Source organism: Mustela nigripes, chromosome 11, assembly GCF_022355385.1.
Source record: "Mustela nigripes isolate SB6536 chromosome 11, MUSNIG.SB6536, whole genome shotgun sequence".
Lineage (NCBI taxonomy): Eukaryota > Metazoa > Chordata > Mammalia > Carnivora > Mustelidae > Mustela > Mustela nigripes.
Window position 1 is genome coordinate 7,069,689 of NC_081567.1, and position 27,139 is coordinate 7,096,827.

Below are 27,139 nucleotides of genomic sequence, written 5' to 3' on the forward strand. Positions count from 1 at the left end.
ACCCAAGCCGTGAACAGGACCACAGGGGTTAGCGCTTTTCTCCAGGCCACGTGCCTAGTAAGTGGCTGAGCTGTGGTCTGAACCCAGACCTGCCCTCCCCGACGACGGCCTTCTCCCAGGACTCAGGTGTCCCGGCCTTCCCTGATCCCTCAGACTGTGCCAGCCTCCCACAGACACAGGGACGTGCCCCGGGAGCCGAGGGGAGGGAGGGAAGCAGAAGGGAAGCTCGGGGTTAGAGACCAGCTGCAGAGAGCGGGAACCTGTTTTATTAACACGGGAACTGCACAGCCAGGACTTCGGCCAGTTGACCTGTAGCGGGTCACCAAGCCCCACACTTAACTCAGGGACCCTCTGAGGGGCGCCCCCTGCTGCCGGCACGGAAGGGGCGAGAGAGCAGCAGGGAGCCAGGTGCACACAGCTATTCCTCGAAGAAGGCCAAGGTGAAGTCCCCGGGGGCATCTCCACACCACGGCTCCTCCAGCTGCTCTGGCTCTGTCCCAACATCTTCCAGGAACTGCTCCAGGTCCAGGTCACTGGAGGCGTCATCATCAGGGGTGACACTTCCAGCCTCCTGAGGACACTTCCGGCCTTCCTTCCCCACCACGGGACAGGCCCCACGATGAGCTGGTGGAGTCAGGTCCTTTGGTACCATTCTAGCTTCTTGGTCCTCAGACAAGCTGGTTCCTGAGGCTTTGCTTTGAGGAGCTTTAAATTTTTTCTTAAGGCCTGGATGAAAAAGTGATGAAACTGAGAGTCCTATTAGGCCATTGTGAGATTTTACAAGTCAAACTCCTAAATTCCTATTTCCATAAAGGTTTCTGGTAAAGTTATCAATAGAAAGAAAATGGGTTTTGGTGTTAGAAGGACCTGGATTCAAGCCATGGGTCCAGACATATGCTAGTCATGAGTCTTGAGCAAATTTTAAACCCTTATCTCTAAAATGGCAACTGTCCAGCCATAGAGATATTGAAAGAATTAAAGGGACCCAGCAAGGAGTATCTACCTAGCCAGCTCACAGCAATACTCAACAAATGTCAGGTCCCCCCTCCTCACCATTGTCCTGTCCTTAGATCAAATCCATCAATAACCATTATGTTTCTACAGGGTGTGCTACACTCTCCAATCTGAGATGCCTAATTTTTTTTTTAAGATTTTATTCCTTTGAGAGAGAGACAGACAGACAGACAGAGCACAAGCAGGGAGAGGGAGAAGCAGACACCCGGCTGAGCTGAAGATCACCACCACCACCACCCCCACCCAGGACCTGCAGATCATGACCTGAGCTGAAGGCAGATGCTTAACTTCGGAGTCACCCGGGCGCCCCTAATTTTTGTTCTTTTTAAAAGTAGTGAGAAACTATGATCCAGGAAGTTAAAAGTTCCAGTTAAAGGGTTAAGAATGATCCAGGAAGGGGAGACACAGATTTGCACCTCATCCCCCGTAGCTCTGCCCAGGCTCTGAGCCTTACCTGGCTGGTCAGGCTCTGACTTCCCATGCCCTTCTTTCCTTCCTATTATGGATACAGGAGGAGCTGCAGATTCATTTCCCAGAGATCTCTTCATCGTCTTCTTTTGCAGGGTCCCATCTCGTCCATTTGCTAGGCCTGCGTCACCCCACGCCAACCATGAAGGATATTCGCTTATTTCCCTCCAAATGACAGCTCAGCAAGGGTCCATAGACTCCCCTCCGTCTCTGCCTGCGTCCTCTGCTCATTCTCAATCAAGGGCGTTCTCTTGGTTCCCTCCTTTTCCCCAAATATTTCTCTCTCTCTCTCTCTTTCTCTGTCTCTCACTCACTCTCTCCAACTGCCCCCCTTCTTTTTTGGTCTTGGACCTTCTTCACCTTGTGTTTTTCCTCATAGCCTCCTTCCTCCAGGAAGTCATCCTGCCTGGCTAAGAATTTAAGACATTCATTCCACCTTTAACCTAAGACTTTATAATCAGAACAGAGAAGCAAGGAGGCTACAGCTTCCCTGATGACACTAATAGGAATCTTGACCATTTTTGCAGATTTTAGAGCTGAGACAACCAGTAAGATCCAGTGACCTGCAGGCCCCTCCCACTGTCTGCTTCTGCTCTGCCTCAATGGTACCATGTGTCTGTTCCCAGCTGGCTTGCTTACCTCTTGCCTTTGGTTTTTTGGTCTGAATTTTGGCTGGCTTGGGACTGGGCAAAGTTGGGTCCTAAGAATGGGAGAGAAAAATAAGAAAAGATAAATGAAGTCATACAATTAGTGTTTTTAATAGAGTGAGATGCTATGGAAATGATGAGTGGTTAGGGGAGTCAAATTGAGTCCTGTAGCTTGATCCTGTTTAAATCAATGACAACAAAGACAAAACTGTTCTCCTTTCCATTCTGTTTGGTATCGGTCAGTACAAAGCTTTATAGAGAAAGAAATAAAGTTAGGCCACAAATATGATAAAAAAACTATTAAAAATCAAATCAATGACTACGCTCTTTAAGTGTTAATCACTTCATAGTACATATGGATTTCAAATAATAATGTTGTACCCCTGAAACCTATACAGTGTTATAGGCTAATTTTGCCTCAACAAAAAAATAATTAAAAAGAAAACCCTCTTTCAGGACTTCCAGTTTCCAGTTCTACCTGTAAGAGGTTTAGAAGTCATCACTCTAACAACAAGTAAAAAAACTGAACAGATTGAAAAATCAACAACTCTTTTTATTTTGATCAAAGAGAGAACGGAGTGCCTGGGTTAAGCCTCTGTCTTTGGTTCAGGGTCCTGGGCTCGAGCCCCGCATCAGGCTCTTTGCTCAGCAGGGAGCCTGCTTCCCCCCCTCTCTCTGCTTGCTTGTGCTCTCTCTGTCAAATAAAGAAATAAAATCTTAAAAAAAAAAAAAAAAAAAGAGGGAAGGACACAGGGCCACCAAACCGCTGTCCTGAAGAGACAAGAAGCAAATGCAGGAAGTCATATTTTACCAGGGCACAGATTCAGAAGCAGAAGAACCAGCACTTCTCACAAGAGCCAGTTCCAGGGCAGAAAAACCTCAACAGTACTAAATAAATTGTTCCATGCAGACAAGTATGGGAGTTAAAAACACCAGAGTTGCCCAGTCTTACAGTGGCTTCCAGACCTTTGTGGGTTTGACCTCCAGGAGTCTGACCATGCTGTCACAGAAAATACCAGAGAAAAGTCCCGTCATGCTTCTGGCAGAAGGAAGAGCAAAGGCAACATTTCGAAATATAGGCGAGCACTCTATTCTTCTGAAAAAGGCCTTTTCTCAGGAAAAACTAGTTAACCACAGCCTAATCTACCAAGATATTATCAGAGACTGACTGTCCAGGGGGAAGAGAAATATTTAACCCCTGCCACTCTAGCCATCCTGTCCCACCTAATGGGGGGAAAACACTAAGAAACACCACGAAGTTCACAGTCCAGAGCATGGGTTCATTTAAAGACATGAGATCTAGGCTTGCCTGGCTGGTTCAGTTAGAAGTGGATACAACTCTTGATCTCAGGGTTATGAGTTCAAGCCCCACACTGAATGTAGAGATTACTTAAATAAGTAAAATGTTTTTAAAAAGAAAAAAGACACGAGACATAGTAGTAGGACCACAGAACACATCCCCTCCCCTGACCTTACCATCACACTACTAAAGGCATATTTAGGGATACCTGGGTAGCTCAGTTTGTTGGGCGTCTGACCCTTGATTTCAGCTTGGGTCATGATCTCAGGGTTGTGGGATCAAGCCTGACTTAAACTTCACATTCAGCAGAGAGTCTGCTTAAGATTCTCTCTCCCCCTGCCCCTTCCCCCACTGGTGATCTTCTCCTCCTCCCCCCGCCAAAATAAAGAAAGAAATCTAAAAATAAATAAATAAAGGCATATTTAATCATTTCTTTTACCTGGTATATTGTGTCTGGCAATCAATAAAAAACTACAAGATGCACCAAAAATAAAAAAAAAAAAAGGGTGGAGGGCCTGCCTGTGGGGCTCAGTGGGTTAAAGCATCTGCCTTCGGCTCAGGTCGTAATCTCAGGGTCCTGGGATTGAGCCCCGCATCCAGCTCTCTGCTCAGCGGGAAGCCTGCTTCTCCCTCATTCTCTGCCTGCCTCTCTGCCTACTTGTGATCTCTCTCTCTGTCAAATAAATAAATAAAATCTTTTTAAAAAACCCACAATTTGGACAGAACAAATATCAAAACAGGACATGGCATGGAATTATCAGATTGGAATGAAATCAAAGATGATTGTAGGGAGCCAGTACAGGAGGCCTACTATAAGAGCTGTAAGGGACTGAATATGATTGGCTGTTCATTTAGGTCCACTCACGTGGGAGGTGCATGAGCACTGCGGTGATTGGCTAGGCGGGCTAAGCTGCCGGTGTATATATGCTTGAATGTACTTGTAGAGGGGCGGGCCCACCGGGAGCCAGGCCGCACCGCGCCGCGCTGGCCGGCGGGAGGGGGCCGCAGCCCGGACCATGGCGGCAGGCGCCGAGGGGCGGCGCGCGGCCAGCGGCGGCGGTGGCACCCGAGCGGGGCGACAGGAGCTGCGTGCTGTGCTGCATCAGAGGGGGAAGAAGATAAAAAGAAGCCATTAAAGAAGTTTGCCTCCACGCGTGTCTCTGTGTCGTTCTTGCGGGCCAAAAGCGACAGATGATTAAAATGTAAAGGGCTCTAATGGATAAAGTAGCATGCAAGAACAGATGGGCAATGTAAGCAGAAAGATAAAAATCCTAAGAAAGAATAGAAAGGAAGTGCTAGAGATCAAAAACACTGTAAGAGAAATGAAGAAAACGCCTTTGGTGGGCTTACTAGTGGACTGAATCCCTGAGCTTGAGGTTATCTCAACAGAAACCTTCAAAGCTGAAAAGCAAAGGGAAAAAAAAAAAAAAAGACTGAAAAGAAAAAAAAGAACATCATATCCAAGAATTGTGGGACAGCTGTAAAACGTGTAATGTATGCACAATGGGGATACCAGAAGGAGAAGGAAAAAAGAAAGAAACCCAAGAAAGGCAATAATGACTGAGAAGTTTCTCAAATTAATGTCAGACACCAAACTACAGATTCGGGAATCTTGGGGAACACCCAGAGGATAAATGCCAAACAGCCCCATGCAGGTGTGTTATTTTCAAACTATAGAAGATCAAAGATAAGGAAAAAGCCCTGCGGATTAAGGAGTATACTTGTGATGAGCACTGATGATGTATGAAGTGCTGAATCACTAGATAGTACATCTGAAACTAATATTACACTGTATGTTAACTACCTGGAATTTAATAACTTTTAAAAAAAGGAAAAAAAAAAAGAAAAAGAAAAAGCCTTGGAAGAAGCCAAAGAAAAAGAATACCTTACCTGATATGCTAAGGAAGGGGAGAAAATGGAATCCTATGAAATGCTCAGTTGAAGCCACTTGTGGGGTGGGGAGGGGCACCTGCGTGGCCCAGTCGGTTAAGCATCCAACTCTTATGTTTTGGCTCAGGTCATGATCTCAAGGTCATGAGATCAAGCCCCAAGTCGGAGGCCACCCTGAGCATGTACCCTGCTTAAGATTCTCTCTCTCCCTCTCCCTCTGCCCTTCCCCACCACTTGCACACACACACACTCTCTCTCTCTCTCTCTCTCTCTCTCTCTCTCTCTAAAAACAAAACAAGACAAAAAAACCATTTGAGGGGTGCCTGCCTGGCTCAGCTGGTAGAGCATGAGACTCCTGATCTTGGGGATTGTAAGTTCAAGACCCACACTGTGTGTAGAGATTAGTTAAAAAATAAAATCTTTTTTAAAGACCCAAACACTTGGCTGGAAAAGAATGAAAAACAAAAATGGACACAGAATATCAGGAAGGACATAGTTGAATTCAACAACAGTACCAATCAACTGGATATAAGTAACATCTACAAATTACTTTGTTATATTCAACAACAGCAGAATACATATTCTTCTCAAGCTCACATGGAGCATTCACCAAGACTGATCGCATTCTGAGCCATAAAACAAAACTTAAACAAAATTTAACATACTTAAAAGAATAGAAATCATAGTGTCTGCTCCCAAACCACAACAGAGTTAAACAAGAAATTAGTAACATAAAGATAACTAAAAAGTCCCCAAATAATAAAGATTAAAAAACACACTTCTAAGTAACACATGGGTCAAAGAAGAAATCACAAGATACTGAACTAAAAGAAATGTAAAATATAAACTAAATGAAAAAGAAAACAATTTATTAAAATTTGTAGGACACAACAAAAGCAGTACTTAGAGGAAAATTTAGCACTGAACACATACATTAGAAAAGAAGAAAGACCTAGGGGTGCCAGGGTTGCTCAGTGGGTTGAGCCGCTGCCTTCGACTCAGATCATGATCTCAGGGTCCTGGGATAGAGTCCAGCATCAGGCTCTCGGCTCAGCAGGGAGCCTGCTTCCCTCTCCCTCTCTTTCCGCCTGCCTCTCTGCCTACTTGTGATCTCTGTCAAATAAATAAATAAATAAATAATACCTTTTTAAAAAATAAAAGAAGAAAGACCTAAAATCAGCAGTCTAAGTTTCAGTCTTTGGAAACTAGAAAAAGAAGAGTAAGTTAAATACAAAGTGAGCTGAAGAAAAGAAATAATAAGAATTGGAGCAGAAATTGATGAGGTTATGAGAACAGGAAATTCGTAGAGAAAATCAATGAAACAAAAAAGCTGATTCTTTAAAAAGATCAATAAAACTGATAAGCCTCTAGTCAAACTAAGAAAAAGAGAGAGAGGAAACAAATTAGTAATATTGGAAAATATACTAGAGTCCATGAACATTAAAAGTATAATAAAGGAATACTACAAATAATTCTATGCAAACAAATTTGATAACCAAGAGGAAATGGACCAATTCCTTAAAAGATATAATCTGTCTAAATTCACACAAGAAGAAACGGACAATCTGAATAGGTCCATATCTATTAACAAAATTGAATCAGTAACTAGTAGTCAACCTTCCAAGACAGAAAGTACCAGACTTATGGGTTCACTGGTGAATTCCACCAAACATTTAGGGAAGAAATTGTGCCTATACTCCATAACCTCTTTCAGAGAAAAGAAGCAGACAATATTTCCTAATTCTATGAGGCCACCATTACAAAACCAGACAAAGACATTACAAGAAAACCACAGAAAAATGTATCTCATGAAAAGAGATACAAAAATCCTCAACAAAATATTACTAAATTAAATCCAACAATGTACAAACAGAAGTATATACCGTGATCAAATGGGATTTATTCAATGCATGCAAGACTTCTCTGACATTTGGAAATCAATGAATGTAATCCATCACATTAGTGGGCTAATAAAGAAAAATCACATGATTATAACAATAGATACAGAAAAAGTGTTTGACAAAATCCAATACCCATTCATGGTCGAAACTCTCAGTAAACAAGGAGGAGAGGGTAACTTCCTCAACTTGACAAAGAACATCTACAAAAAAACTAAAATTGGGGGTGCCTCGGTGGCTTAGTGGGTTTAGCCTCTGCCTTCAGCTCAGGTCATGATCTCAGGGTCCTGGGATCAAGCCCTGTATAGGGCTCTCTGCTCAGTGGGGAGCCTGTTCCTCCCTTTCTCTCTGCCTGCCTCTCTGCCTACTTGTGATCTCTCTCTCTCTCTCTCTGTCAAATAAATAAATAAAATCTTAAAAAAAAAAAAACTAATATCATACTTAATGCTGAGAAACAAGAAGACTTCCCCCTAAGATCAGGAACAAAGGAAGGACGTTCCCTCTCCTCAATCCTTTTCAACACCATATTGGAAGTTCTAAGTAATGTAGTTAGACAAAAAGAAATAAAAGATACAGATATTGGGAAGAAATACGGTTGACCCTTAAACAATGCAGGGGTTAGGGATACTGACCCCTCACACAGTGGAAAATTTGTATATAACTTTTGACTCCCCCAAAACTTAACTATTAATAGCCTATTCTTGACTGGAAGCCTTACCAATAACACAGATGATTCACATGTATTTTGTACATTATATGTATTATATGCCATATTCTTACAATAAAGGTGGAGAAAAGAAAATATTCAAATCATAAGGAAGAGAAAATGTATTTACAATACTGCACTATATTTATGGGGGGAAAATCCACCTATAAGTGGAACCACATAGTTCAAACATATTCAAGGATCAACTGTAAAACTGTCTTTGTTTGTAGATAACATAATCACCAAATAGAAAAATCCAAGAGAATCATCAAAAACTCCAGAACTAACAAACATTAATAGTAGGCTGCATGTTCATATATAAAAGTCTGTCACTTTCTTATATACCAGCAATGAACAAGTGGAATTTGACATTAAAAACACAATACCACGGGGTGCCTGGGTGGCTCAGTGGGTTAAAGCCTCTGCCTTCGGCTCAGGTCATGATCCCAGGGTCCTGGAATCAAGCCCCGAATCGGGCTCTCTGCTAGCCAGGGAATCTGTTTCCTCCTCTCTCTCTCTCTCTCTGCCTACCTCTCTGCCTACTTGTGATCTCTGTCAAGCAAATAAATAAAAATTAAAAAAAAAAAAACCACACAATCCCACGTGTAGTAGCACCAAAAAATTTAAATACTTAGGTATAATTTTAACAAAATATGTGCAAGATCTATATGAGTAAAATTACAAAAATTCTCATTAATAAAATCGAAGAATTAAACAGATATTCCATGTTTGTGGATAGGAAAAGTTCATTATTATCAACAGTTAATGTCTCCCAGCCTGATAGAGTCAATGCAATTCCAAACAAAATCCTAGCAAGTTATTTTGTAGGTATCAACAAACTGATTCTACAATTATATGGAAAGGCAAAAGACCCAGAATAGCCAACACAATATTGAAGAAGGACAAAGCCGGAGGACTGACCCTAGCCAACTTTAAGACTTATTATAAAGCAACAGTAATCAAGACAATGTAGAATTGGCAAAAAAAAAAAAAAAAAAAATGGGGGTCAATGAGACAGAATAGAGTGCCCCAAAATAGACCCACATAAAAACAGTCAGCTGATCTTTGACAAGAGAGCAAAGGCAATGACAGTCTTTTCAACAAATATGATTGAAAAACCGACACCCGCATGCAAAAAAATGAACCTAGACATAGGCCTTATACCCTTCACAAAAATTTACTCAAAATGTATTATAGATCTAATGTAAAAAATGTAAAACTATAAAACTCCTGGAAAATAACATAGAAGAAAAGGTAGATAACCTTGGGTATGGCAATGACCTTTTATATACAACACCAAAGGCATGATCCAAGAAAGAAACAATTAACAGACTAACCTCATTAAAATTAAAAACGTCCGTTCTGCAAAAGACAATGGGAAGAGAATGAGGAAACCAGCCACCAACTGGGAGAAAATATTGGTGAAAGACACATTTGATTGAGGACTGTTATCTAAACACAAACAACTCATAAAACTCAACAATAAAGAAAATTACCCAATTAAATAAATGGACCAAACACTTTAGTGGGCACGTCACCAAAGAAGATATAGATATGGCCAATGGGATTATGAAAAGATGCTCCAGATCATATGTCATCAGGGAAATGCAAATTAAAACAACAATGAGGGGCACCTGGGTGGCTCAGTGGGTTAAAGCCTCTGCCTCCAGCTCAGGTCATGATCCCAGGGTCCTGGGATCGAGCCCCACATCAGGCTGTTTGCTAGGTAAGGAGCCTGTTTCCTCCTCTCTCTCTCTGTCTGCCTCTCTGCCTACTTGTGATCTTTCTCTCTGTCAAATAAATAAATAAAATCTTTAAAAATAAATAAATTAATTAAAACAACAATGAAATACCACTGCATACCTATTAGAATGGCTAACATCTGGAACATTGATAACACCAAATACTAGCAAGGGTGTAAAACAACAAAAAAATCTCATTCAGGGACGCCTGGGTGGCTCAGTAGGTTGAGCCTCTGCCTTCCACTCAGGTCATGATCTCAGGGTCCTGGTATCGAGCCCCACATCGGGCTCTCTGCTCAGCAGGGAGCCTGCGTCCCCCCCCCCTACTCTGCCTGCCTCTCTGCCTACGTCTGATCTCTCTCTCAGTAAAAAAAAAAAAAAAAAAAAAAAAAAAAATCTCATTCAGTGCTGATAGGAACGCAAAATGGTATAGTCACTTTGGAAGACAGTCTGTTCTCTTACAAAACTAAGCATCCTCTTACCATACAATCCAAGCAATCAAGCTCCTTGGTATTTACCCAAAGGAGCTGAAAGCTTATGTTCTCACAAAAACCTGTATGCAGCTGTTCATAGCAGCTTTATTCATAATTGTCCAAATTTGGAAGTAACGAAGATGTCTTTCAGTAAGTGAATGGATAAATAAATATGGCACATCCAGAAAATGGAAAAATTCAGAGGAAAAAAAAAGATACAAGCTATCCAACCATGAAAAGTCACAAAGGAAACTTAAATGTATATTTCTCAGAAACCAGTCTGAAAAGGATATACATGCATGATTCCAACCGTATGACGTTCTTGAGAGGACAAAACTACTGAAACAATAAAAAGATCAGGTGTTGTCAGGGGTGGCAGGGAGAGGGGTGAATAGGTAGAGCACACAGGATTTTTAGGGCTGTGAAAATATTCTGTATGATGCTACAGTGATGTACACATATTGTCTATATTTGTCCAAATCCACAGAATATAACAACTCCAAGACTGAACTCTAATGTAAACAATGGACTTCGGGTGATTACAATGTGCCAGTGTAGGTTCATCAACAAACAGACACACCACTCTGCGGGGAGTGTTGATAATGGGAAAGGCTATGCATGGGTGCAGGCAGGAGGCATAGGAACTCCCTGTACTTTTCTCTCAATTTTGCTGGGAACCTAAAACCACCCTTTTAAAAAGGTTTTTTAAGTACTTTTTAAAAATCTGTATTTCAGGCTCGGGCGCCTGGGTGGCTCAGTGGGTTAAAGCATCCAACTCTTGGTTTTGGCTCAGGTCACGATTTCAGGGTCATGAGATCAAGCCCTGCATTGGGCAGGGGGTCACTCAGCAGGGGGTCACTCAGCAGGGGGTCTGCTTGGGATTCTCTCTCCCTCTCCCTCTGCCCCTCTGTCCCACACACACACAGTCTCTCTTTCTCTCAAATAAAGAAATCTTTTTAAAAAAATTTTTTTAATCTATATTTCATATGTTTTAAAAAAAAGCATAAGGAGGCAAGTGAATGAATATTAAGCCACTTAAGATTAAGATTAAGGGTCCACACAAGGGAAGACAGACAGTGAAGAGAGGCAAACTGCTATTCTCTGAAATGGCTCCAAGAAGAAGCAAACCACTACATTAAGATCTGAGATGATCATCAAGAAATAAGTTCCTGGAAATGTGAGATATTAGAGAGAGTAACTGAGGAAAGAAGAGAGTCGCCTTCCCTGAAGACCCCTGAGAGATAAGACCAGCTAGTGAGTGCCACCCTAAGGTAGGCACAGGATGGTTCTCTACTAAATAGAAACCCGTGCCAACCAGATGTCCTACAGGAATCTCCTAAAAGCCCATCCTCAAGATCAAATCTTGATCAATCTTACTTTTTTCTCTTCCTCCTCCTCCAACTCCTCCGCCTCCAACTCTGAATCTTCCTCTTCTTTCCCCAGGCAGGAATCTGGGCTGTTAGCCCCAGAGAGCCTTAAGTCTAGAACAGGAATAGGAAGGAAAAGCTAAAGAACAGATCCAATAAATTAGATGATGAGTTAAAAGTGCTAATCCCGGAGAAGCAGTCTTCTAACTCTGCCTTTCACATCCCAGTGGTCTTTTTTCCATAAAACATGGCCCTAGAGTATCACAGCTCCACCTTTTCCAAAGTCCCATCACTCTTCAACATGCACCCTCCCTCCTCACTCCCTTTTTCCCTCCATTCCTCTTCCCCCATCCCTCTCTCCATCCACCCCACCCTGGACACTCGGTCAATGGCATTCATGAACAGCCTCCTATTAGAGAATCCAGAACTAGGTGGATGACATTGGATACAAAATAAAGGTTCAGTTGCTGCCCTCATGAAGGACCTCCCTCTCTATGGCCTCTCCTCACCTCCCTCTCTAGTCCTCATCCTCCTACTGATCCTACCTTTTCCTTCCCCACTTCTGTCAGATCCATTATATCGGCTCCGGAAACCAAACAAATTAACCCGTTCCTAAGGGAACCAAGAAATAAAAGCTTCAACCACTAACTCCCCGGGAATGATTTTTGCCCTCTGCCTTTAAGACTTTAGTTATGGACTTTATATTCATATTCTATACCATTTTTATCTGAAGTTTGTGTTCTGTTTATCTCAATTTCTGTGAAGATCGACTATATAATATATTATAATATTATCTTTACATTATTTTTATATTATGTTATATAATTATATGCTATATTATTATAATCTCTTTTTTCCACTTTTTTAAAGAATGCAGTCTGTCATTCTCCACCACACCCCCAAAGGCAGAATTTGAGGATAAACACTGACCCTGCATAAAAGAGAAGTTAAGACACATTCATCTGAGATCTAAAGTTAAATAGGGAGCTAGGATGCCTCCTACTACAAAATGTCTCTCTGTGGGATGAGAGAGGATCCTATTTGTCCAAGGGTAGGGGAAAGAATAAGTGATTTAAGGAGTCAAGGGAATCTGACCTGGGAAGCAAAGACTAATTCTAAGACTAAGACTGGATGATGGGGAAAGACAAGCCACTTTTCTGTAGTACAGGGTATATGGTTTGCTTTGTGTCCCAAGTCCCAAAGTGGAGCAGGTGTGTGGTCTGAACGTTCTCCCACCTGAATACTGATCTGTTCTGCCTCTTGAGCCATCGTCAGGGCTGCTCCCAGTTTCTGGTTGCAGTCCTTGTTCCTGCACTTTTTCTGAAACAGAAGAAGATTAAAGTCAGTGATGAATATTAAAGAAGTGACTCCAACATACTTCCACTCACCAGACAGGATCTTTAAACATGTTTATTTCCATTTCCTGGTATTGATACGATACTCCTATTCTTAATATTTTGCGCTTAGAGACATAATCTCCCTTTATTTCCCCATAACAAACCTGTTATCAATTGCTAGCAATACAGTCAACCAATATTTTGGTGTCCTCTCCACAGTAAATCCCATGTACATTTGGAGAGGCAAGATTAAAGGAGCTCAAGTGATTCCACTGTTAAGCTTCTCACAAACTTCTTCAAATCCAGATACTTGGTTTAATACTGCCTGATTTTTTAAGGCCCCCAGAGGGGCCGGACCTATGCTCATTTTAAAGGCTGGTTGAAACCAAAGAGCTTATAGGCAGGAAACATTATTTAGTTCATTCATTGGTTCTCAACCAGGGGAGATTTTTGCCTCCCAGAAGATATTTGGTGATGTCTAGAAACAATTTTTTATGGTGGTCACAACTGAGGCCAGGGGCAGGAGTATCCCTTGGCTAGATGTCAGAAGAGCCCAGGGATGCTGTTAAACATGCTCAAATATATAAGACAGGCCTCCACAACAAAGAATTATGGTACCAAGACTGAGAAATCCTGAGTTGGTATGTGCTCTCATTTCCGCCACACCTGACTGGACTAAACTGTAGAAAACTGCCCTCTTCAGGAAGACTCCCTGCCTGCAGGCAAGGAAGGAGACTAAGAAAAATCTTTATCCTGTTGCAACAATAGTAGAAAATAGAGTCCCTCGTGAATAACTTCACCCTTGCACACTTGATCAGACGTGGGACTTTCTCCCAACATAGCTGGAGAAAATCAGGTTAAATAAAGGTTAAATAAAGGACAGATCCAGTTTTCAGATTCCCTGTATTACTACCAAGGGTTGCTTACCATTCTGGCTAGCTCCAGGGACAGCTCCTGGAAGTTCTTCAGCATGTTGACTGGGATCCAGGCACGAGAGACTGTTTCTCCAAAAAATGTCACGTGGTATTTAGACTAAAATTTAAAAAAAAAATTGGTTTTCTTATGGCCTCTAGTCCTTCTCCTTGCTTTGGGCCTCTAGCCAGAAAAGGTGGTGGAAGAACTGAGGATTCATAAAAGGAAGGAGGTGCTGGTCCTCCTCTGATGCCATGAACCTGACCCAACTAGTCCACCTCAGTCTGCTGCTTCCAGCCTGACCTCAGAAACCCTAACCAAAGCACATTTATCAGAACCACAAATGTCCTAGTGATGGTTAAATATTTATTTTTTTTATAAAGATTTTTATTTATTTGACAGAGAGAGACACAGCGAGAGAGGGAACACAAGCAGGGGGAGTAGGTGACGGAGAAGCAGGCTCCCCGCTGAGCAGCGAGCCTGATGCAGGGCTCGATCCCAGGACCCTGGGATCATGACCTGAGCCATAAGGCAGACGCTTAACAACTGAGCCCAGCAGGCACCCTAATGGTTAAATATTTAATTAGATACAAGTTTATTTCTACATGTGGGTAGTTATTTCTGTTTTTGTCACTCTAGGTAAGTGTCTATTTCTGCTGATGTCTGCTGGCTATGTCTAACTCTGTACACCTGATAGGACGGATTTGCTCATTACTCTGGCCTGAGCCAGGAAAACTCACCGGCAGGGAATCAAGATGAGAAGCAAAAAGAAAATATTCCCCCAGGTCAGGATCAGATTCTACCATGCCTGGCCACCTGGAGAAGACACTCAGGTTTAGGAATATAAGAGGAAGGGTTTAGAAGAACACAGCACAAACTCAACAATACATATGTATAGAAAGGGGAAATAGATTTTGAAAAAAAAAAAAAGGACTCTCAAAGATGGACATCACCCCCTTGTGGATCTCCCTGAATAGTCTACCAAATGACTAAAGTGACCTCTATCACGTACAAAGAAGCTCAGTCTTCCTAGTAAGAATAGGCCTTCCATCAACCCTGAGGAAAAAAATCTTCTGATTAGGGACATCTCTAAAGAAGAAACTCTCCTACACTTCGTCATTCTCTCTACTTTATATACCTGTCATATCTCAATGTTTAAACAACGACTTAAAGCCACCTTCCTTTTTCTACCTACTCAGAGTAGAATTGGTAGCCTTTTTTTCTAGGGAGATACCACCTCCACTGTGAAACCTCTAGAAAATGCATTCTTTCAAACCCACCAGGGCTTGGTACTTTCTCTCTCCCTTCATCCCATGTTCTTTTTAAGGCAGGTCTCGTCTGCGTTAAAAGTGCTCTCCATTTCCTTCCCTCTCTGCTTGAATCTACCACTTCCAAGTTCATGAAGGGTTCTCTGACTATGCCATTGTGCCCTACCAGGGGTAACCATATTGCTTGGCCCAGATGATGGATCCTGGGATGTAGGAGGCATAGGCGACATCGCTCTCACGCCCTGTCCAGGACTCCTCCGGGATGTCACAGCGATTATACCTCGAATCTGACAAAAGAGAGAAGGAATGAAGGGAAGGAAAAAGAACCCCATCGGGGAAAAATCTGGATGGGCAGGAGAGAGGACAGGAATGTGCAGCAGGTGGGGATCAAAAGGGCATCTGGGAGACGGGCCTGGTGGGAGACGGGCATGGAGGAAGAACAAAGACCCCTGGAGGAAAGGCAACTAGAGCTAGAGGAGGAGTGCTGCCTCCTTGTACTTTACAGAGATCCCAAACTTCTGCCTATATCCCCTATTACCTCACCCTGCTTCCATCTACATAACATCATGACGGTCATTTCTCTGAGACTCTGTAATCTCATCTGTAAGACTAATTGGGCTGGGCTAGATCATCATAATCTCTTCCAAGTGGTTTCAAACATTCTAGTGGTTTCAAACATTCACTCTCACTTGCTTTCCCCCCATATGCCCCATATTCCTTCTTATCCACCCACCCAATACCAACAATCTAATCAAGACCAACCGGGTCAGACTAGTACTGAAGAATGGGGAATTCACTCGGAATCTACATTTAGATCCCAGTCCATTCCCACAACATAACTCTACAGGGTGTCTGCTTCTAGCCCATTAGGCCATATTCATCTTGATATGACAGGATGATCGCTTCCTCTCTCCCAAACACTACAGAGACCCCTAGAATTATAACTACATCTATGACATCTTTAATCTAAGGGATACATACAGAGAAAGGGGAAGAACCATTAAAAACTAAAAAGAAGAAAAAAATCTCCAGTCCTTTCTACCTGTATTCTGGTCACAGGACCAATTATCTGGAAGCACTGAGGGGTCAACGTTCCCACAAAGCCGCCTCCACTTCTCACAGTTTGGGGAAGAACACTGGACCCAGACAAGACATTGACCTGCGAGGAGGGAAAAAAAAAAAACAACTGAAATGAAACAAAGATATGCCCTTCCTTCTTCAGTCCAACTAAAATCAATGTATCTTCAAAATCACGTGGCCTTAGGAATCAACTAGTCTAGTCCTATATTTGTAAGTGGGAAAACTAAGCTCAGAGAAGATAATCGACTTGCCGAAGATCAGTCTAAATTGGTGGCAGAGTGAAATTCGGGCCCCTGGTCTCACACATCTATCTTTCTCCTGTGCCAAACTATTAATCTCTCCTTCCCCTAAGGAGAAAAGGAGCGTTTTCTGTATTGACAGTTCTTAAAAAGTCTGGCCAACATCTTTCTGGCTAGTGCCTCATTCTCTGCTGGCCTGTCACTACTAAAAAGTTCTTTTGAAGGGCTAACCAGCATCTCTTTTGTGTACAACATCCAGAGTTCCAATCTGAATCCCAGCTGATTTATCCGTCACCAAATCACCAAGCTGTAGTCTTTGGGACCAAAAGCCATGAGTTTAACCCCTTCCAAAACACAGAGATAAGCCTACCAACTCAACCAACTATTCACTTCAGGCCTTGCTCAGAGGCCAAGCATTCCTTTCCTCCGTTAACTTCCAAACCCTTATCCCCAGCTTTCTTTATCCCAACATCTACTAAATTGACTCAATGCCCCTCAAAGGCTCTCCTCTCTCCGTCCTAAATTCCTCCACTATGTTCTGTGGAATTCTAGACAAGAGCAACAAAAAGTCCACATATCTTCAACTTCTTCTCTGAACATCCATCTCCTTTTCAAATCCTGGTGACGCACTAATGACAATGCCCCTACCCAACCCCACCCACCCACAGCCCTCAACGTGGGGTCTGTTCCCTCTCTCACACCCCAGGCCAGAAAGTGGGGTCAGCATCATCCTTACTCATCACCACTTCCAGACCATTACGATCCTCCTTCCTATAAAAAATAAAAAATAAAAAAAACCCTTCCTTCCTTGAGATCCATGTCATGGGATTATACTGCCCTCTCATCCCCCTTGAAAAGATGCTGGCATCTGGTTTAGCCTTCTCCTCCTCTCCACCTCCTGCCCTCATTCCAGATGACTACTGTTCTCACAGGGGTACCTCAAAGAAGCACCCCATTCTCTGAGTTCCTTGACCTTTTCCTCCAGGCCACCTCAGCGATGCACTTCACTTCCATGATGCACTCCCCTCCTGCACGCCCCACTCAGTCATCCGTGGTGACCTCACAAACCCCAGAACCACTTATCCAAGCATCCCTCCCTGATAAAAATGCCCCATCCTTCCGCCTCACTTGCTCAAAGGCTGCTAAGGAACTTTCATTTTATCTAGATCACCAGTCCACTGGCCCCTAATTTCTACCCAGTCTAGTCGTGACCTCCTTTCTTCACCATACTTACTCAGGACTGACTCCTGAGGTTCAACTCCCTTGTTCTTCTTCCTACCCAGCTGGCCAAACGCAACCCTGAGTGAACACATTCTACCTTTCCTGTACCTACATTCATTCATCTGAGCATTGCTAGGGAAATGTCACATTACCAGGCACATGGGTCTACACCATACCATCACAATTAATAATATCAACCAATAAGTCTCTCCAGTAAGTTCGCTTGCCCTCTGTCAAGTTTTACCTTCCATGCCTAAGCATAAGGGATGCCTTCCATCAGCCCTCAGAGAAGCAGCTGACTTACCTTTGGGTCCTTTCAAAGTAGCTCATACTATGTATCACATTCTGAATTATTTTATTTTGAAGAAAAAAGTACTGGTTGGGAATGATACATTAGTCTGAAAAGACAGCTGTAGAGCCTGGAACACGCATGTGTGTGTGGCACCACAGCAGCCACCGTGGGCCTCTGAGACCCATGCCTCCACTGCTGCTGGTGAGTGACAGGCAGTGAGTGACAGGCAGCCAGGTCACCTGGGGCCTCCCTTCTTCCATGCTGAACTCCTGGGCAGCCCATGGCTGCCACCACCCCCAACCCATGATGGTGAGAACACCCAGCCCAAACAGATCTTTATCTTCTGCCTCAGCAACCAGAGAGAGTTGAACAAGGACCGAGAGAGAAAGACTATGATTTGGAGTTAGAGGTGAATACTGCTGGGCAATTCACAGAGAGGCCCTGCAGACCTGGCTCAGGCATAGACCTCCTGTGAAGGTACCCACCAAGCCAGCCCTGCCTCTGGGCTGATAGACATGGTGTCAGGACTCTGCACTGGCCCAGCGGGCCCAGGTATGCTAGAACCTTCTGTACTGGCTTCTTTTTTTTTAAGATTTTATTTATTTATTTGACAGAGAGAGAGATCACAAGTAGGCAGAGAGGCAGGCAGAGAGAGAGAGAGAGGGAAGCAGGCTCCCTGCTGAGCAGAGAGCCCGATGTGGGACTTGATCCCAGGACCCTGAGATCATGACCTGAGCTGAAGGCAGCAGCCTATTCCACTGAGCCACCTAGGCACCCTGTACTGGCTTCTTACCAGGGTTTTCTTCTGGTCACTATGTACTGGGCATCATGTGTCCTTGATATGATAATATACAATCTGGAAACTTTGTATACATAAAAACAGAACAATACCATCCCAAAAAGCCAGAACAAACCAAAACAAAACAAAAAGAGCTGCCAATAATAGTTTTTTTTATGTTTACAGAGGAGACCAAGCAAGACTACAAAAAAGAAGGGGAGAAGAGGCCAGGGACCATAAAAATAAACACAGATCAATAAAATAAATGGTTGGTGTGAAAATAATGAATACTCATGAGCAAATGAATTGGGGAAAAGTCATCCTAATGATATAGAATTAGGTGTTTATGTGGCTTGGGATAAAATTTCCAATGACAGCAACACATAGTTCTTTCAAGTTTCCTTTCAAACAACTTAGATAAGAGGATGATGTGCTCCAGAAGGCTGAGGCTCACGACACAGCTCTATAATGCAGATTCACAGATACCCTAAGAGCATTTCAGTGGACACCCGTTTCCTTGGGTTCTATGATTCTCCCTCCTTCCATTTCTCCCTCACCCCCTCTTTCTGGCAGCTTCCTCCTCCTTCTCCACTCAGTCTCCAAATGTTGGGGTTCCAAAGCCCAGTCATGGGCCTTCACTCCTATGCTACACTTTCTCCTAAGACAAGCTCACGCATTCCTACAGGTTTGAGACCCATCTCCACACCCGACCATACACAGATGTATAATACTTCCGACTTTTGTTCTGAGCTCCAGATTCCCACAGCCACCTCGCTCTTCGACATCACCATTTGGACGTCTCACAAAGATCTCAAACCTAACAGGCCCAAACCCAAATGCTTGATCTTATCCCATAAATGTGTTCTTCCTCCACTTTTCCCCACCTTCTCTCATGTAACTGCTCAAGCCAGAAACCAAGCCTCTCTCTCACACAATATCCAATTCATTACCAAGTTCTGACAAGTTCACCTCTAAAACATATCGTAAAACCATCCACTTTTGTTTCCACTTTCATCATCCTCATCCAAGCGACCGAAGTACTAATCCTAGGACTCACTCGTCTACTCTTGTCCCTACATACTTCATTCTCCAATGAATCACCAAAGGGAGTCTTTTAAAACATTAATTTGATGACATCACTCCCCTGGGGAGGACTTGCCTGTGGCTTCCCACTGCATGGAGGATAAAATCTTCACTTTGTACATTCATCCAGATCCACTTTCCTGCCTTGCTTCCCCTTGCTCTCTGAACTCCAATCACGATCCTTTTAATGCCTGGATTATACCAAACTGTACTCTCCCTAAACTCTTTCTCCTACCCCTGCTCCTCCTTCAGATTTAAGCTCAACGGCCATCTACCTACAGCTGCATTCCCTGACGGGCCCAGTCTCGATTAGGTCTCCCTTATTTCCTGCGATGACACTCTATCCGTTTCCCTCACTTCACACAAACGAACTGTATTTATTAGATACTGCCCTTTCTCTTTCCTACTTCAGGAGGACTCGCCTGTCCCTGGCAACTGGCAGAAACTGGCAGAAACAGGAAGACCAGTCGTTTATAGCCAGAGGCTTATACAATCATGACAATCACAATTCAACTCAACTGCCTAAAAGGAGTGGATTTTCCATTTCCCAGGGAAAATCCAATCCTTCCCTGATACCAAGAGGTGAGGGAGATGGACCACCACCACCCAGACCACCCAACTGCCCACAGGAGACTTACACCTCCAGCTCCTTATGTTACCATGTCATTATAACAAGAGAAGTTTATTGCTTTGGACTATCCTGTGTGATGTCTACAGTTTTCTTTTTCTTTTTTTTTCTTTTTCAGAGTTTTCTTTCAAGTATGTACAAGTCCGTTTTTGATGCAAGCCTGTTTTCTCCAATTGTTAACTATATTTATTTTCAAAAATTTAAACATACTAACATATCATTTGATCTCTTTTATTTCTCATTCTAAAATTTCCCAAAATTGGGGTTCCTGAGTGGTTCAGTTGTTATCTGTCTTCGGCTCAGGTCATGATCCCAGGGTCCTGAGATAGAGCCCCGCATCGGGCTCCCTGCTCAGCAGGAAGTCTGCTTCTCCCTCTCCCACTCCTCCTGCTTGTGTTCCCTCTCTCTCTGTCTTTCTCTGTCTGTCAAATAAATAAAATCTTTTAAAAATCAATTAATAGGGGCGCCTGGGTGGCTCAGTCAGTTAAGTGGCTGCCTTCAGCTCAGGTCGTGATCCCAGGGTCATGGGATCGAGCTCCACATCAGGCTCCCTGCTCAGTGGAGAGCCTGCTTCTCCCTCTCCCTCTGCCTGCTGCTCTGCCTACTTGTGCTCTCTATCTCTCTGTCAAATAAATAAATAAATAAATTTTTAAAAAAATAATAGTAATAAAATAAAATTTCCCCAAATTACCATGGTTATAACTTATAGTTCTTTATTACCTAATACACTAAAACCATGAGTTCTATGAAAGAAAGGATTATCTAATTTGTTCACCACTGTATTTCTAATACCTAGCACGCTGCCTGGAATAGAACATAAGGCATTAATAACTATGGTTAAGGGACGCCTGGGTGGCTCAGTTGGTTAAGCAGCTGCCTTCGGCTCAGGTCATGATCCCAGCGTCCTGGGATCAAGTCCCACATCGGGCTCCTTGCTCTGCAGGGAGCCTGCTTCTCCCTCTGACTCTGCCTGCCACTCTGCCTGTGCTCGCTCTTGCTCTCTCTCTCTCTCTGACAAATAAATAAATAAATTCTTTAAAAAAAAAAAAAAACCTAATGGTTAAAAGAATAAATAAATCTATATCCATGCTTTATCTTCCTTCCTTCTAATCTCAAAGGCTAAAGTGTCCTAAGAGTAAGGCCTTTGGCTCTCTTCTCATTCCCTTCAATTTCTCCTTTTTCTTTCTTTCTTTCTTTCTTTTTTTTTTTTTTTTAAAGTAGGCTCCATGCCCAGAGTGGAGCCCAACACAGGGCTTCAACTCACAACCCTGAGATCGAGACCTGAGCTAAAATCAAGAGTTGGATGCTTAATCCACTGAGCCATCCAGTCACCCCAACCTCTCCTTCTTCATAAACAATTTTCCTTTGGCATATACATACGCTAAGGACACACAGGTCAAGTCTCTTTCTTTTAAAAGAAAGTTAAAAATAAAAGAAAAAGAAAAAGAAAAACCTCTCAACTCTATCCACTCCCCTCTATTTACCATTTTCTTTATTCTGGTTTTCACATCTCAACTAATTGAAAAAGTACTTATTCTTCAACTAACTAAACTGGCAATTCACCCTCACCAACCCATATGGGTGGTCTAGTCAAGACCCTAGTAATGTCCTAATTATAATATCACTGAGCATTTTCAAATCTTTATCCTCTTTGATGTGTCTGTAGCAGCACTGGACAAGGATAAACACTCCTTCTTTCTTGAAATTCTCTCCTCCCCTGGCTTCTGTGATGTCATACTCTCCTAGACTTCCTTCTACCTCCAAAAGTTTTCTCTTAGTTCTTCGTTTTCTCCCCATGCAGCTCATTCTCTGCTCAAGCCCAAACGTTATGTTCCACCTAAAAATTATGGGGTTTCTCCCCGTCACTTTTCTCTTTGCACTCCGTGTCTTCATCTTAGAATTCATCCAGATTCCCAAACCTGTATTCCTGGCCCAGACCTCTTTCTCAGATGCTAAAGCTCATCACAGACCCCCCTAACTTGTCCAAAGCTGAATTCACCATCTGAAATGTGTTCTTTCTTCTATAGCCTCCATTTCAAATGATGGTTCTTTCAGGTCAGAAAACAGGATCATCCTGAAGACTTCACTCTTCCTCACCTCCCAGATCTCATTGGTAACCATATCCTACTGATCTTTCCTCCTAAAAATCCCAACTTTGTCTCTTCCTCTTCACTGCTACTGTCTATCTTCCTCCCTTGGATCACTATTTCTACGGGTCTAGTTGTGTGGCAGGGTGAGCTTTCTAAAATACTAAATCTTACCAAGTTTTCCCTATTTAATGCCAGTGGTTCCTCTTTACTTTTAAAATAAAATTCAGATTCCTTAGCCTGATATGTAAAACCCTTTATGATCTGGCCCTTACATGCCTCTAGCCTTATCTCCCCCTACAACTTCCTACCCCCCCACACACACCCAAAAGCTACAACAATTAGCTCTCCTCCATAACTCTGCCAATAAATATCACTCTGACTCCCAACCCCACCTCAGTTCACCTGACTAAATTATAATTCTGACATATGGCTCAAACAGTATCTTTTCATGGAAACTTTTCCAGATCTACTCCCGACTTGCAGCTTTCTTGTTTGCCTTCCGACAGGCGTAGAACAATTTCTTCTGAGTTCATTCAGCACCTCCTCAAATTCCTGGTATACAGTAAGCACCCAACAACTACGGATTATATGGCTGAATAACTGAATTAATGAAATCTTTCTCTTCCACAGTGGATATCCCTGACAAGTAGCTGTGAGAGTTAAATTACAGTCTTTGCAGAAGTTCCTGCAGCAAACTAATCCTTGCCTCTCTCCATCTCTATCTTCGATTTTCAAGCCCAGGTATGTTTTCCAAATCATGCTGAGCTCACCAAAACCACTGCCTTCTCCCTTTTGTTGGTTCCTGGTCTGAGAATCATCTTGAACTGGTTTTTTCAGTTGGTCCTTCTGTCTCTGCTCGTGTGTATTTTGGGCCTTTTCCATTTTGTCATCTTCTGGGAAGACAAAACAAAACATTGTAGGGGAGGGAGATGAGGACAATCTCTGTAGATAGTAAGGGCCGGTGAAATAATGGAAAAGGAATCATAGCCTGATAGTTTCAAGTCCTGGGCTGAAGATTCTCTGCCTGCCCACCATCCCATTCCCTGATTCCATGCCAGAGGTTCTTGAGCCAGATGTCAAAGTACATCTGACTATACTTACGGGCTCCCTTCTTTCCTTTGCTTAGGGAAGTTCTGTTGAATTTCTTCTCAGAGGGGACAGGATCTGGCTGGCCTGGCTTAGACATCTTTATCACAGAGCTTACTCCAGCTTCCTTAGTGGCTGAAATCTCTAGAATATGAGGTACCATTACCCTCTCTCTGAAAATAATATTTTTTTCTTTAATGAAAAGGCAAAAAAGGAGGAATTTGTCATACCCTCCTTTTGAAAAGAACCCAAGGGTAAAAGTGAGGATGATAGAAGAATCCCAGGCTCTCTAAGGCCTCCTGAGGTCATGTTACCCATCTACTTGCCTATTTTTCCCAATTCAAACAGGTATCTCCTCTGAGCTGAGAGAAATCCATAGAGATACAAGAATGACTAGACAACCAGATAACCATGTACCAATGCTAAGTGCACCCTGTGAGCAACTTGCCTCGCTGGGATAAACTTACCCATCAGCATTATCATTTTCAGTAGAAGAAGCAATTCCTGGTTCCTTGTCTAACTGGGTGCATCTTATGGGCTGGGCACAGGAAGTCTCTGTAAAATCAAGGCTAGATCCCATCTCTCCCAAAACAAAATTCTATAAGCAGAGAAGCAATTAAGAAAATACTGACTCTGTTATTTCCAAACAGCAGCCTTCCACTAAAATGTCTTCCACTGATATCTGGAAGACTCCACCTCTGGGGTTTTGTCATATCACGAACTTTAAGCCTTTAAATTCTCGGGAAAAAACTACAAATCTGTATCTTTCAGCAAGCCTTTCCAGGGATAGCCAGGTAATGTCAATTTTATTTTGTGTACAGACCAGAAATTTTACATATTGTGTTTTATATAATTTGTTACTGAAACTTTGTCTAAGAATAGAAGTACATCTGGGGCATCTGGTTGGCTCAGTGGGTTCAGCCTCTGCCTTCAGCTCGGGTCATGATCTCAGGCTCCTGGGATAGAGCCCTGCATCAGGCTTTCCGCTCAGCAGGGAGCCTGTTCCACCCCACACCCCACACACCCCACACCCCCGCCTGCCTCTCTGCCTACTTATGATCTCTCTTTGTGTCAAATAAATAAATAAAATCTTAAAAAAAAAAAAAAGAAGAAGAAGAAGAAGTACATCTAAGAATAGCTAAAAATGTCAGACTATTCCCCTTCCCCTTCTCCTCAGGTCATATGGTGAAGTGCTCAGGGCCTACTACAGAGTTCTTTATTCCAAAAGTCAAATCCCTGAGCATATGTTAAAACAGTATTGGAAACAGAAATATACAAGAGTAGATGGAAACTAAATTCTTCCAATCTGAGAAATACAAATTATCTTTTCTAAGTAGATTGTAAACATGTAAAAAGGAATTTAAGTTACTTTTTTTTTTTTAATCTGAGACTGTATTTATATTCAAGTCAAGGTAGCTCACTTTTCTAAGAGCCTACACCTCCTGTCTAAGGTGGTTTAGCTATAGTCCTGTTGATAGAAGATGAACTATTTAAAAATATTTCAACACCCATCTAGTATTTCCTTACTTAGGAAACTGGAGGGAAGGAGAAAAGCTGTCAACTTACTCTACCCCTCAGATAACAGTCTGTCTAACTGAAATTCTTCTCTTACTATAAGCCATACCCAAGCACTCCTGGAGGGACTTCCGTAGCACAATCTGGACAATCTCCTCAAATTCTGCACTGGTGAGACTTGATCTTTCCTGCAGAGACAAGGGCAAAGGAGGAAACCCACTCATCTTTCCCCAGGCTTCCTCTCTGACAAGTCAGGGAAGACTCCTTTATATGAGGCAGTAAGTTTGCAAGGTTGCAAGCATGAAGTCAATGTCCCTAAGGATTCTATAAACTCTACCCCAGATTTCCTGAGAATAAAGGAGTCAGAGAAAAGGAAAAGTTTGTAAAGTCTCTGACCACTTCTACTCTTACCTCCAACCCATCTCAACCCCTACCATTATTTCAAGCTAAAGGCTTTCATCAAGATTTTTTATTCTACCTCTTTGAGAAGAAAATAGAAGCCCCAAGAAAGGAATAAGAAACTGCAAGTTCCCCTACATAAAAGATTGTCTGGATATCTAGGCGAAACTGTCCCACTAGAGCCCATCAATGAGACTGATACCTTTTCTTTCTTCTCTACTTGCTTGTCTTGAGGTTTTCCTTTATTCTCCTGGCCACTGCTTGGACCATTTTCTGTGGTTGCTTTCTCTTCCTTCTTCTCTAACCTGGCCTTTGGGGAACTGATCCCCACAGTGTCCTCTTTGGGTGGTTTAGGGCTATAGCACATCAGGCTATGCAATTTGGGCGCAGGTGGGGCAAAGGTTTTCTTTGGCCCCTTCCCACATGCTGAAAGAAATTTGATTATCCAATGGGATTTTTGAAATATAGAGTCTAACACAGAAAATGTTTGCACTGCCCATTGACTGGGCTTGTCCTAATTATCAGGAGAGCTTTTAACATAATCAGATTACCAGGCCTCTCCTCTCCCACCGCACCCCACCACCGCCCCCACCCCGAGATTCAGATGAAATAGTTGGGAATGAGGCATCAGAATCTGTTGTTTTTACAAGACCGTCTAGATTATTCTGATGCCAAGTTTAGAAACTACTGAGTAGTTCAAAGGCGACAAATATCCACATGCAAGAAGATGAGTTATTCAAAAGGAATTTTTAAAAATTTGCTCATTTTAACTTAAAACAGAATTTTATGGGAGATTAGAAAGATTGGGAGAAAAAGAAAACAAACTACAGCGAAAATTACACTGACCCTCCCAGGTATAAGTAATATCTTTATCTTCTGAGTTTCCACAACACTTCGTGCCTCTCTGGTGGCATTTACCACATTCAAATTTGTGTTCTAGATATTAAAATGTCTTTTGTTTCCCTATGAGCTCCTACATTTCCTGAGCTGGACTGCTTCTAAGTCACATATATTTCACTCAAAGTTTCTAGAAAAGTTAAAGTGCATGCAAACTATATATGGACTGAGCATCCCTTTGGTGGGAAGGGCCTCGAGATGACCAAAGACAGAGGAAAAAGGGAAAACTGAGAGAAACGTACAAAATGTGAACCTCCTCTACTCTGGACTCACCTTCTTTGCTTTGCAACGATGTCATTATTCAGCTCAGAAGCTACGCTTTGTTTGTGCCTCTGTTAGAAAAAGGAAAGCAACTGCTAGAATTCCAATTAAACATGATTTTCAACGTTCTTCTCTCTGTCTTCTTGGGCTCAGGCTCTGTGCCTGGGACTCCTGAACTACATTTTCTGCCCTCTTGACTATACTTCTGCCTTTTCAGTGCCAATCACATGCCAGAGGATAATGAGAGTTACTGTTTTAAAGATAAAAAACGATCCCTAGTGTTTTAAGTGCCTAGAGTCATGTCCAACATAAGGCAGGCACTAGTCAACAGTGGAAATGATAATGGTAGTGATGCATTAAAAAAAAAAAAAAAAATTCAGGGGTGCCTGGGTGGCTCAGTGGGTTAAGCTTCTGCTTTAGGCTCAGGTCATGATCTCAGACTCCTGGGATCGAGCCCCGCATCGGGCTCTCTGCTCAGCAGTGAGCCTGCTTCCCCCTCCCTCTCTGCCTGCCTCTCTGCCTACTTGTGATAGATCTCTCTCTCTCTC

At 42.7% G+C, this 27,139-nt stretch overlaps 1 protein-coding gene across 2 annotated transcripts; it reads right to left on the reverse strand.

Moving 5' to 3' along the window:
* Positions 1 to 564: 564 nt before the first annotated feature.
* On the reverse strand, positions 565 to 25,800 carry ZCWPW1 (zinc finger CW-type and PWWP domain containing 1). Of its 2 annotated transcripts, XM_059414534.1 has the most exons (13): positions 25,636 to 25,800; positions 25,144 to 25,222; positions 23,987 to 24,101; positions 23,535 to 23,686; positions 23,204 to 23,326; positions 16,065 to 16,181; positions 15,189 to 15,309; positions 14,495 to 14,570; positions 13,770 to 13,874; positions 12,742 to 12,825; positions 12,051 to 12,117; positions 11,516 to 11,619; positions 565 to 726 (listed from the first exon to the last, which is right to left on the reverse strand). In XM_059414534.1, exons 1-13 carry the CDS (start codon positions 25,798 to 25,800, stop codon positions 634 to 636), a joined length of 1,401 nt encoding a protein of 466 aa, XP_059270517.1. In that variant the 3' UTR covers positions 565 to 633. The 2 variants fall into 2 exon arrangements, with proteins under 2 accessions (XP_059270517.1, XP_059270518.1); XM_059414535.1 differs by lacking the exon at positions 12,742 to 12,825.
* Positions 25,801 to 27,139: the final 1,339 nt, after the last annotated feature.